Here is a 13,254-nt window from a genome sequence, read left to right on the forward strand (position 1 = left end):
TTTTGGAGCCCAAAAACTAAAGTCTGCCACTCTTTCCCAGTCTATCTGCCATGGAGTGATGGGACTGGATGCCATGTTCTTAGTTTTCTGAATGTTGAGCTTTAAGCCAACTTTTTCACTCTCTTCTTTCACGTTCATCAAGAGGCTCTTTAGTTCTTCTTCACTTTCTGCCATAAGGGTGGTGTCATCTGCATATCTGAGGTTATTGCTAGTTCTCTCGGCAATCTTGATTCCAGCTGGTGCTTTGTCTAGCCCAGCGTGTCTCATGATGTACTCTGCATATAAGTTAACTAAGCAGGGTGACAATATACAGCCTTGACATACTCCTTTTCCTATTTGGAACCAGTCTGTTGTTCCATGTCCAGTTCTTACTGTTGCTTCTTGACCTGCATACAGATTTCTCAAGAGGCAGGTCAGGTGGTCTGGTATTCCCATCTGTTTCAGAATTTTCCACAGTTTATTGTGATCCACACAGTCAAAGGCTTTGGCCTAGTCAATAAAGCAGAAATAGATGTTTTTCTGGAACTCTCTTGCTTTTTTGATGATCCAGCGGTTGTTGGCAGTTTGATCTCTGGTTCCTCTGACATGGTACATGGATTTATTTATATAGGTCTTCAGGAAAAGTATATATAAAAGTGTGTATGTGTGTATCACTGAGTCACTTTGCTGTACTGCAGAAATTAACAAATACTGTAAATCAACTACAATTAAAGGGGGGAAAGAAGATAAAAAATATTTGTTTTTAATTATTTCTAAACATACTTTTACCTTCTAGGATTTACAAAATCACGCAACTAATGGGAACAGTTGATAGCAGTCGGGATTAAGAACTCACTTGTGGAGATTTTCGAGAAGAACATAGGAACCTGGGTTTATCTTCTGTGTGTGATTCATCCCTCAGTTTTTTGAACTGAATCCTTTTTGTAGTAATGGGATTTACTTTAATGTAATTCACAAGGTTTTGCTTTCTGACTAGAGTTGGTTAACTTCCTTTAGTCCCTACCTGGATTGTGGCTCATCTCCCTTTACTTTCTGCTTCTGTTCAGCACACTTTATATTTTTCACTTTTTCTTTTTCGCTGTTAGGCTGTAGTCCTTAATTGACAGTATTCTCCACAGTGGTATCAAATATCCAATCCATTTAATTATTTCAGTCTGACTTTCAGAGGAGCGATCTGGGAGGGAAAGGTAATACTTTGCAAGTTGTCTGTGTATGCTTGGCTCCTGAGAGACTGTAGAGGGAGATGGGAGCCCAGAAGGAACCCGAGCAGCTCCAGCATTTCATAATCAAGTAGACCAGGCAGGATCTTCTTTAGTGTTAACTCATTTTGTGCCCTCAATCTGAAATTCCTCTCTGTCCTCTCTGCTCATTTTAATGTTCACCTTTAAAGAACCAGTTTACACACCACTTCCTCTGAGAAGCCTTCTTTTATTGATATATTCCCAGTTAATAGTACCTCCTGCCTTCCTGAAGAGCCTGTGTATTGTCTTGCTTTTTCCGATAACTGTTTGTTAATATGTCTTTCCTACTAGATTTATAGCTCTTTCATAGTAGATCATGTATCTTCTATCCAAACAGCATCAAGCATATAACAGGAATTCTGTAAATATGGTTATATAAATAACCAGATCACACATGCAAACAGATGGTGTTAATGTAGAAAGGAACAAGAAAGGCTTCAAGAAGGAGCTTGCATTTATGTTGGGCATTAAAGGATGGATAGGATTTCCAGAAGCAGAAGAGGAGGAAAGGGTGTCCCATGTAGATAGAATAACATGATGAGTTTTGGGCTAGGCCACAGGATAGCTATAGGTGGTAGATATCAGGTGGCTTTGAAATTATGAGGGGCTTTAAATATGTCCCAACGAAGATTTGTTCAATTCAATAGTCAATGAGATTACTAAAGTAGGAGGGTAATTTGGGCAGAAAACAGTTCAGACAATGTATGACATTGTGTATTAGGTAGTTTGGGGTGGGGGTAGACCCTTGTGGTAAGACCAGTTAGGGTGCTATGGTATTAGACCAGGCAGGAGCTAATGAGGGTGTAAACCAGTTAATGGCTTCCCTCTTCCCTGGTGGCTCAGCAGTAAAGAATCCACCTGCAATGCAGGAGACTCTGGTTCATCCCCTGGAGAAAGAAATGGCAACCCATTCCAGTATCCTTGCCTGGGAAATCCCATGCCTGGTGGGCTACAGTTCGTGGAGTCACTAAAGAGTCAGACAGGATTTAGTGACTAAATAACAACAAAACTGGTTAATAACAGGGTAAAGGGAAATGAGAGAGCACATATTGGCCACTGATTGAATATGTGAGTGAAATAAGAGAACTTCAGTAGTCATAGCTGGGGTCTTAAGGCCAAGCACCTGGAAAATAGTGGTGCTAGTAAGAGAAACAAAAATGTTAGAAGAAGCAAGTTTTGGGAAGGTGATGCTTGAGTATAAATCTGTTGAGTCAGAGGTGCAGGTGATGTTCTGCGTGGCTTAGAGAACATATTCCCCATAGGCTTCCTTTAAATAACAAATTACCTTCTGTTACTTATATCATCATGTTCTGACTACAGGCACACGGAGTAGTGAGAGGTAGCTATCCCTTTGTCATGTTCAATGTTTCATGTACTTTTTCTTTTATAACACTCAATGTGTTTTGTTCATGTGCTTCTTTTTGACTAGAGTCAAGGACAGTATATTATTTATCTTTTTTTGTAAAGTGCCTGGCATATCAAGGACATGCAGAAAAAGTTTGAATTAATGAAAGATTTAGTGGCTCAAAATACAGAGACGTTTTAACAAGTAATTATCTTGTTAGAAGACTGGCACTTCTTACAGGTTTCATCAACACAGTTAATAATTCTTCCACCTCTTGGTAACATGGGCGTAAGTCAGCTTTTGGGATAGTTGCTAGTTTGAATCTCAACTCTGCTAGCTTACCATCTGCTCTTTTTTTATTCATTTAACCATAAAATTTAACCTTTTAAAGTGTACAATTCAGTGGTTTTTAGTGTATTCATAAGGTTCTACAACCATCACCACTGTATAATTCCATAACATTTTCCTCACCTTAAAAAAGAAACCCCTTACCCATATTTACACCCATACCCATTAACAGTCACTCCTGAGTCCCTCTTCCCCCAGCCCCTGGCAACTACTAATCTACTGAATTTATTTTTATTCAAAGGAAAGAGATTAAAATGATCTAACTCTATAGCTGATTTCTTTTTTTAACCTTTATTTTTTTCTTCCATTTTTACTGATATGATTGGCATGATTTGACTTACATACACCATGAAATGATTATCACAATAAGTTTAGTGAACATCCATCATCTCCTAAAGGTACAAAATTAAAGAAATAGAAAACAAATTTTTCCTTATGATAACTCTTAGGATTTATTCTCTTTCATATGTAATATACAGCAGTGTCAATTATATTTATCACATGGTACATTGCATCCCTAGCATTTATTTATCTTATAACTAGCATTTATTTATCTTATTTGTGCATTTTGACTGCCTTCAGCCAATTTCTCCTTCTCTCCCCCCAGCCCCTCTACTTCTAGTAATGACAAATCTGATTTTTTTTTCTGAGTTTGTTTCTTTGTTTTTAAAGTGTAATTGACCTACAACACTATGTTAGTTTCTGTGACACAGCATAGTGATTCCAGATATCTGTACATTTCAAAATGATCACCAGGATAAGTCTATTTATGATCATGATCTGTTATCATACAAAGATGAAAGTGAAAGTGAAGTCGCTTAGTCATGTCCAACTCTTTGTGACCCCATGGACTGTATAGTCTGCTAGGCTCCTCCATCCATGGGATTCTCCAGGCAAGAATACTGAAGTGGGTTGCCATTTCCTTCTCCAGGTGATCTTCCCAACACAGGGATTGAACCTGGGTCTCCCACACTGCAGGTAGACTCTTTACTGTCTGAGCCACCAGGGGCCTGCTTACTCCATACAAAGATACTGCATAATTATTGACTGTATTCCCCACACTGTACATTTCATATCTGTGACTCATTTATTTTGCAACTGGAAATTTGTCCCTCTTAATTTCCCTCAGCTTTCTTTCTCCCAATCCCTTCCCTTCTGGCAACAACCTGTTTTCTGTATTTATGACTGCTTTGTTACATTTTTTTAGATTCCATATATAAGTGAAATCATACAATATTTGTCTTTCTCTATCCGCCATACTTCATTTAGCATAATACCCTCCCAGTCCATGCATGCTGTTGCAAATGGCAAGATTTTATTCTTTTTTGTGGCTGAGTAATGCTCCACTGTGTATATATACCCCACATTGTCTTTATCCATTTATCTGCTGATGGATGCTTGGGTTGCTTCCATATCTTGGCTATTGTAAATAATGTTACAATGTTTACAATACAAGTGAGCATGGGGCTGCATATATATTTTTGAATTAGTGTTTTTGTTTTCTTTAGAGAAATACCCAGGAGTGCAGTTGCTGGATCTTGTGGTAGTTCTATTTTTAATTTTCTGAGGAATCTCCGTACTGTTTTCCATAGTATCTGTACCAATTTGTATTCCCACCAACAGTGCATAAGGATTCCCTTTTCTCCACATCCTTACCAAGACTTGTTATTTGTTGTCTTTTTGATAATAGCCGTTCTGTGAGATGATATCTCATTAAAGTTTTGATTTGCATTTCCCTGATAACTAGTGATGTTGAACATCTTTTTATGTGCTTATTGGCCATTTGTGTACCTTCTTTGGAAAAATAACCTTTTCAGATCCTCTGCCCATTTTTTAATTGGTTTGTTTTTTGATGTTAAGTTGTATGAGTCCCTTGTATATTTTGGATATCCACCCCTTATTGGGTATATTATTTGCAAATTTTTTTTTTTTTTTACCATTCAGTAGGTCACCTTTTCAGTTTGTTTAGTGTCTTTCACTGTGCAGAAGCTTTTTAATTTGATGTAGTCCCATTATAGCTGATTTCTAATAATACCACCCTGCAGAAATGTATTATGTTAAAAGGAGGCAGTAATTGATTTTTCTCCTTGTAGGAAAGCACACCAGAGAGAGATACCATGGGGCAGACAGTGAAAGAAGGTAAGATATACTTGTCTAAAGATGATACTTTTAGTCAATCATTTGAAATTTTAGTATCTTTTGGTAGACTGAATGTTTAAAAAAAGCTTTTTTGAAAAATGAAATTAAAAAAAGAGAAAAATGAAATTAATGGAAGATGTTAGTTTAGGTGCTAAGAATTGAAGTTTTAGAACTGAATAGCTATTAAAGGTAATCTTGTTTTTCCTTCTTAGTTTTGTAAATAAGAAAGCTGACACTCAGGGAGGTTAAGTGAACAGGTCATATAACAATCTATGACAGCCAAGATCAAAGTCCAGATTTTCTTACTTAAATATGGATGTTAAAAAAATGCTTCATCCTGTCCTGCTCTAGTGAGAAGTCAGCTCACTGTCCCATGAGTGTGTCACAGTCATTTTCACTCTCTGTTTTGAGTTGTACTTTCTTTCCCATAATATATTCTTCATATTTTTGTTGTCCTGAATCCTGTTCCTCCTTCAAGACCCAGTTTAAGTTCTCTTTCTCTCATGACTTTTACTCTGGCTGCATGCTGAATGTTGTGCTCTGCTATTTCTGTTTTTGTCAAGTGTATTAGTTTAGTATAGTCTCTGTACCTAGATTCTTAGCTTTCCTTGAACAGGAACCAGGCCTTTATAATTTCACTTTCTTCTCTGTTAGAAAATACTACTGTAGAATTATTTAGTAAATATAAATGTGTACTTACTTTATATTTAAATAGTCTAGTAGCCCATACATCCCTCTTGAGTGTTCGCATATCTTGAAGAGTCAGTCATAACCAGAAAGTAGATCTGATACCTTTAATGGTACACCTGGCATCCTTCCTATATTCTTCTTTAAGAAGCATGTCACTTGACAGTTCAAGCCTCAGTGAGGGTGAAATAGCACTAGGTGGAAACATACCATGTTATTAAATCCATTGGTTCACAACAATACTAAAAAAACAAAACAATACTTGTTGGTCATCTGTGGAGAATGGTGGGGACACAATTCATTATTTTGAAAACTAGAAAATAAAGGAGAAATAATAAAGCATTGACTGTGACTTCCTTTTGTGGTCTCTACCTCAGAGCAACTGAATGGTTGAAGAGGGGAGTTTTCTATCATAGAAGTTTTCTGGCTAATAAAGACAGGATGATAAAATTAGAATACCTCCATTATGCAACCTGGAGAAGGAAATGGCAACCCACTCCAGTACTCCTGCCTAGAAAATTCCATGTAGCCTGGTGGACTACAGTCCATGGGGTTGCAAAGAGTCGGACACGACTGAGTGACTTCACATTATGCGACCACTGATGAGCTAATGGATCTAGGCAGTAGTCATATGTGGCTGCTCATATCACAAAAGAGAACTAGGTATATTAGGAACCTCCTGTGAGAAGTACACACCACCACCTATGAAGTCATTTTCTCTCTTCCTTGCAAAAAAGCTAAACCTGAATCTGGTTAAGCTCTTCTGGCTTGAAATAGCTGTATCAATTTAGAGAAACTATAAGGACCAGAAGAACCCAGTATCATGAGGAAGTAGCAGACTACAGACTGGAAAAGTCTGAACTGATATCACCAGCAAAATGATTGCTAGAGGAAGGGAAAATAAACAGAGGAGGAGGAGCCTACAGATCAAAAGAAATTTAAGAAATGTACCTACCACTGTCTGTATGGACTTTATTTGGGTCCTGACTGAAACAGATATATTTAAAATATTTAAGACAACAGGGAAGTTAAGAAGAGTGACTGCTTATTTGATAATATTGAAGATTGTGGTTAGTTTTTCAGCATAATTGTCATAATGAGTCATTTAAGAAATACATACTATAATAAATGTGGATGAAATATATCTTAGATTTGGTGAAGTTCCAAGGTCCAGTGCTGTTTGAGCTCCTCAGCCTAGCACAGAGAAAAACTTTTCCTAGTCTGTTGAAGGACAGGGAACCATGGTGTACTGCAGTCCATGGAGTCACAAAGAGTCAGACACAACTACGTGACTGAACAACAACAAAGTCCGTTGAATTACATTGGATTCTAGCTTCTCTGTTGTTTTAAATTCTCAAAAGTATGCACTTTATTGCTGGGACACATTAATCTGAATATTGTAAGGATTAGCTCAGCTCATTTTGGTTTGTTCATTTATTTAACAAATGTTCAAGAATGTTCTGTGTGCCGAGTCCTTTTCTGGGCACTGAGGATAAAAAGTAGTGAATAAGAGACAAAATGAAAAAAATTCTGACCTTTTGGAGCTTACATTTGAGTGAAATGAGACATGCAATAAACAAATAAATTATAAAGTACATTATATATTAGAAAGTGAAGTCCTATGCAGAAAGTGAGGATATAATTATAAAATTGAAACTGGTTCCTATTAGAAAATACAGTTTAGGTTTTTGTAAGTACTCTTTCAAACTGTTGCTCTGTTCTTCTGGTATTGCTCACTATTTTCTTTCTTTTTTTTAAAGAGTCAATGGATGTAAAGAAGGAGAATCAAGAGAAAGCTCCTCAATCAGGCACATCTTCTGTGCAAAATGGTAGGTTTTAAATTAGTTCAGTAGAACATATATTTCTTCTTCGCTCAGTGTTAGTATGAACTCTTTTCTTATTGCTTTTGGTATAATCTATGTATAGTAAGCTCTTGTAAATATAAAATCTAAGCAATAGGAAAGACCAAAAAGATAGTATTTAATTTTGAAAATTTTACTTTGGTTTCACATAGAGAAGGATTAAGTTAAAAGATAACTATGTATTTCAGTGCAGTTTTGCCAAAGTAAAGATATCTAGTTATTAATTACCATGTATTACCAATTTAAAATAATTTTATTTTCAATAAAAACCTTTCTAACACTACAGTCAGTGTGAATGTCTTTTTTGATGGTCAAAAGACAGTCATGTGGATTAAAGCTTAGGCATTTGGGGGATCTGACAGACCTCTTCTAGAATCTTGGCCTCATTTTTTACTAGCCTTGTGACCTTGGGCAAATTACTCAAATGTTCTTAGTCTCTCTTTTTGCCTGTGTAGCACAGGGATAATAACTACTTACTCATGGAACTATTAGAATTAAAGAAAAGGAATGTAAAGCACCTAATATACTGCCTAAGCTTGTAGTAAATGTTCAGTAAATGTTAACTTTATTGTCTGAGTTATTAATTCATGTTTTAAGCTTTTATTGTTAATAGCATGTGTATAGCACTATATCAGAGACTCAGGAGATAGACTCTGACCCATTGCACCTGCTCTTATGGAAAATAAGGAAATAAGTCATACGCAGACAAAAGGCTGAATTAAAAAAAAATACAATAGCAAACTTAGTGTGTTTACCAGCGATTTCCAGGCAAGCCTCTTGCCCCTTGTGTTTCTGTTGTACCTCCCCTGCAGAGCCCCACTCTTGGAGTAAGTAGTTCATCCATGACTTTCTGTTCCTATGAAAAGATTGCCTGTAGCGGTGTCATTCTTTATTACTGTAGCTGGGTCCTCAGTGTTTCCTTACTTCTCTTTTTCATTGGCCTTACTTGTTCCTCAGCTCTTCCTTCCAGTCCCCAAAACTCTCCAAGGAAATGGAGGCTGTTAGGTTAGAGTGCTCTTCCTCATCCTTACAAATTCCTTTCCATTTTTTAATATAATAGTTTTATTGAGATGTAATTCACGTACCATACAATCTCCCCATTTAAAGTATACAATTCAGTGGTTCTCAGTAGTGTATTCCCAGAGTTGTGTAACCATCACCATGATCAGTTTTAGAATATTTTTATCACCCTAAAAAGCAACCCTAGTACCTAGCTAGTAGTCACTTTCCATTTCCTCACAGTGCCTCTCCCTAGGCAACCATTTACCTTCTTTCTATCTCTATAGATTTGCCTATTCTGGAAATTTCATGAAAATCAATTTGAAGACTATATCCTTAAAAGTTGAAACTAGTAACTTTTCAAAATTTTCAAACTTTTCTGTTTGAGAAACTCTGATTAAAAATGAGATTACTTAGTCAAATTGACAGACATTTGCAGAAATTTCTCAGCGTCCTGACCCTAACATCTTATTTTAGAAATCAGTAAGTGACTACTAGAAGGTAAGCTCCAGGAGAGCCAGGGTATTTGTCTGTTTTATTAATTGCTGCATCTGCAGTACCTAGTATAGTGCCTGGCAGATATTGGTGACCTTCTGTGGGAGTCCAGTAATGAATAAGACAAACACAATTCCTACGGTCTTTGAGCTTGTGTGCGTGTGTGTTCAGTTGCTTTGAGCTTTGGTAGACATTAAACAAATGTCCAGTTATAGTTGTGGTAAATACTATAAAGTAGTGGGTGCTGATCATTCAGCTGAGAAGCTTCAAGCTCTAGATACTTTCCTCATTTTCTTTACATAGCCTCTGAACCCAAGCCTAGCACTGGTGGAAGACATTATGATTCTGATTTACTCTGGAGAAGAATAGGGGGCCTCATAGATTATGTTCATTTTGCTAAAAGGGGTTTGGACTAGTGTATGGACTAGAATAGATTACAAGTCAAACAAGAAGGACCACAGACATGTGCAAGCAACAAACAGATCACAACATTATGTACATCTGTCTCAAGAAAAGGCCTATCAGTTCCCAGGGCTCTTTTCTGAAAGAGTAAATCCCCACTCCCCCAGCCCTAGCTGCTCATCTGTCAATGAGGATAAAAATGCAGAGATAGGGACTTCAGGCTTGTCTGCTACTTTCTGAACTATTTTGGTCAGGAATTCTCACTGTGGTATTGTAGATGTATCAAATCTAAATTAGTAAAGCCTTTTGCTATGTGTGTTTCCACTATATTTTTGGTAGACTGTCATCATATGGGCATCCAAGCTGAATAGTGTTGTGGACTAAGAATTTTTGCCTCATGAACAAAGAAAAAAATTAAGGCTCCAAAGGTTACATTAACTAGCAGTGCGATAGAAAGCACTTATATTATATAGCACTGGTATAAAGGATTTGCTAGCTCAAATTATAGCCCATTATTGCCGGGAGAAATATCAATAACCTCAGATATGCAGATGACACCATCCTTATGGCAGAAAGTGAAGAAGAACTAAAGAGCCTCTTGAAAGTGAAAGAGGAAGAGTGAAAATGTTGGCTTGAAGCTCAACATTCAGAAAACTAAGATCATGGCATCCGGTCCCATCACTTCATGGCAAATAGATGAGGAAACAGTGGCTGACTTTATTTTTCCTGGGCTCCAAAATCACTGCAGATGGTGACTGCAGCCTTGAAATTAAAAGACGCTTACTCCTTGGAAGGAAAGTTATGACCAACCTAGACAACATATTAAAAAGCAGAGACATTACTTTGCCAACAAAGGTCCGTCTAGTCAAGGCTATCGTTTTTCCAGTGGTCATGTATGGATGTGAGAGTTGGACTATAAAGAAAGCTGAGTGCCGAAGAATTGATGCTTTTGAACTGTGGTGTTGGAGAAGACTCTTGAGAATCCCTTGAACTGCAAGGAGATCCAACCAGTCCATCCTAAAGGAGATCAGTCCTGGGTGTTCATTGGAAGGATTGATGTTGAAGCTGAAACTCCAATACTTGAGCCACCTGATGCGAAGAGCTGACTCATTGGAAAAGACCCTGATGCTGGGAAAGATTGAGGGCAGGAGGAGAAAGAGACGACAGAGGATGAGATGGTTGGATGGCTTCATTGACTTGGACATGGGTTTGGGTGGACTCCAGGAGTTGGTGATGGACAGGGAGGCCTGGCATGCTGCGGTTCATGGGGTCTCAAAGAGTCGGACACGACTGAGCGACTGAACTGAACTGACTGACTGAAGACACAAATGGTGATAGAATATTTTAAACATTGTCTTAGATTAATTAAGTATTTTCCAGTGTCACTGAAAAATTTTACAAATGTAACTGGTTTGTGGAAAAGTCTTCAGTTCTTTGAGGTCTAATTGTGAAATAGCTTTGATTTCTCAGTTATTATTTCCAATTTATACTCCTTTCACCCTGGTATGGTGGCTCTTTAATTATATCCTAGTCAGATTTTTTTCCTCCCATTCATGTTCTGTTTTCTTCTTCTTTTTTTTAATGCTCTCCAAGATCATATGGTGGTAGAGCTTCAGTTAGAACCTTGGGTCTCTTGATTGTCAGGTTAGTGCTTATGAGGTCACTGAAGTAACCTGGTCAGTTAAATTTTGGAGCCATGGATCTCAATTTTCACTTTTAATATAACTATCCAGTATTCTTAAGTTTAGGCACAACTATGATGTTTCAGTTCAGTTCAGTTTCTCAGTCACGTCTGACTCTTTGTGATGCCATGGATTACAGCACGCCAGGCTTCCCTGTCCATCACCAACTCCTGGAGCTTGCTCAAACTCATGTCCATTGAGTCAGTGATGCCATCCAACCATCTCATCCTCTTTTGTCCCCTTCTCCTCCTGCCTTCAATCTTTCCCAGCATCAGGGTCTTTTCAAATGAGTCAGTTCTTTGCATCAGGTGGCCAAAAAGCTTCAGCTTCAGCGTCAGTCCTTCCAATGAGTATTTAGGACTGATTTCCTCTGGGATGGACTGGTTGGATCTCCTTGCTGTCCAAGGGACACTCAAGAGTCTTCTCCAATACCACAGTTCAAAGGCATCAGTTCTTTGGTGCTCAGCTTTCTTTAAAGTCCAACTTTCACATCCATACATGGCTGCTCAAAAAACGGTAGCTTTGACTAGATGGACCTTTGTTGGCAAAGTAATGTCTCTGCTTTTTAATATGCTGTTTAGATTGGTCATAGCTTTTCTTCCAAGGAGCAAGCGATTTTTAATTTCATGGTTGCAGTCACCATCTGCAATGATTTTGGAGCCCCCCAAAATAAAGTCTGTTACTTTTTCCATTATTTCCTCATCTATTTGCCATGAAGTGATGGGACTGGATGCCATGATCTTAGTTTTTGAATGCTGAGTTTTAAGCCAACTTTTTCACTCTCCTCTTTCACTTTCATCAAGAGGCTCTTTAGTTTTTCGCTTTCTGCCATAAGGGTGGTATTATCTTCGTATCTGAGGTTATTGCTATTTCCCCCGGCAATCTTGATTCCAGCTTGAGCTTCATCCAGCTCGCATTTCACATGATGTACTCTGCATATAAGTTAAGTAAACAGGGTGACAATATACAGCCTTGACATACTCCTTTCCCTATTTGGAACCAGTCTGTTCCATGTCTTGTTCTAACTGTTGCTTCTTGACCTGCATACAGATTTCTCAAGAGGCAGGTAAGTTGGTCACGTGTTCCCATCTCTTGAAGAATTTTCCACAGTTTGTTGTGATCCACACAGTCAAAGGCTTTGGCATAGTCAATAAAGCAGAAGTGGATGTTTTTCTGGAATTCTCTTGCTTTTTCGATGATCCAACGGATGACATTTAGTTTTATGTCATCTTTACTTTATTTCACTAAGTAGTACGTATTTATCAAGTTATTTATATGCATACTTCTTCGGTTAGTTCTCCAAAATACCTTATACCATACGTATTACTTTCCTCATTTTATAGATAAAGGAACTGAAGCCGTGAAAATGAAGGGACTTGCTTAGGGTCACTGGCTAGTAAAAGGCAGAGTTAGACTGAAAAATAGCATTTTCGTGTCAAGAGCCTGTGTTCTTGACATTTTGCTGCATGCTCTTCAGTGCTGTGGTAGTGCTTGCTTTACATGATATGGAAGCAGAATTAAACCCAGTATTTTTTTTAAAGTGGAAAAGTCTCTAAAAGGGTATATACAGTGTTATGAAATGACATGCTTATTACCATATGTACATACACATATTAAATGCATAATTTCATGTAAGTGATATTCTGAATGGTGCTCACATTTCACATCAGCTCACATTTCTTCCTAACTGTGTGGTTGGTAACTTTACCTTGGCATCTTGCAATCAGCCATGGTGGTGGTATTTACAGCACAGAAATCTGCAAACACTACCAGTTCCAGTCAGGCGTTTTGTTTGTATTTTCTGGAAAGCTGGCTGTTAAACATTTATCAGCAGTGTGTGAGAGTGTGTGTGTGTGTGTGTAAGTGGAACTGTTACAGCCTTTGAAGAATGTATAAGGGGCTAGTAACACAGATTCCCCTAGGGAGGGAACTGTGAAACCCTAATATTTTTATAGTAAAGAGATTAAACAGGGAGTATAGAAAAAAAAACCATGTTTGATGAGAATTAAAGTTTGTATGAGTTAATAGTACCTTTAATACTGCTGTCAAGTCTT

General features: G+C 37.7%; 1 protein-coding gene across 4 annotated transcripts in view; it reads left to right on the plus strand.

Moving 5' to 3' along the window:
* Positions 1-13,254, plus strand: part of SCML2 (Scm polycomb group protein like 2) — a 105,000-nt gene that overhangs the window by 16,432 nt on the left and 75,314 nt on the right. For 2 of the 4 annotated variants that reach the window (XM_043897059.1, XM_043897058.1), the window contains exons 2-3: positions 5,028-5,073; positions 7,521-7,589. The exons of the other annotated variants lie outside the window; for them this stretch is intronic. In XM_043897059.1, coding sequence (XP_043752994.1) covers positions 5,052-5,073; positions 7,521-7,589 — 91 coding nt within the window. In that variant the 5' untranslated portion in view covers positions 5,028-5,051. The remainder of the gene's footprint in view (positions 1-5,027; positions 5,074-7,520; positions 7,590-13,254) is intronic. 4 annotated transcript variants of the gene reach the window in all.

This window comes from Cervus elaphus, chromosome X (genome assembly GCF_910594005.1).
Source record: "Cervus elaphus chromosome X, mCerEla1.1, whole genome shotgun sequence".
In the NCBI taxonomy this organism is placed as follows: domain Eukaryota; kingdom Metazoa; phylum Chordata; class Mammalia; order Artiodactyla; family Cervidae; genus Cervus; species Cervus elaphus.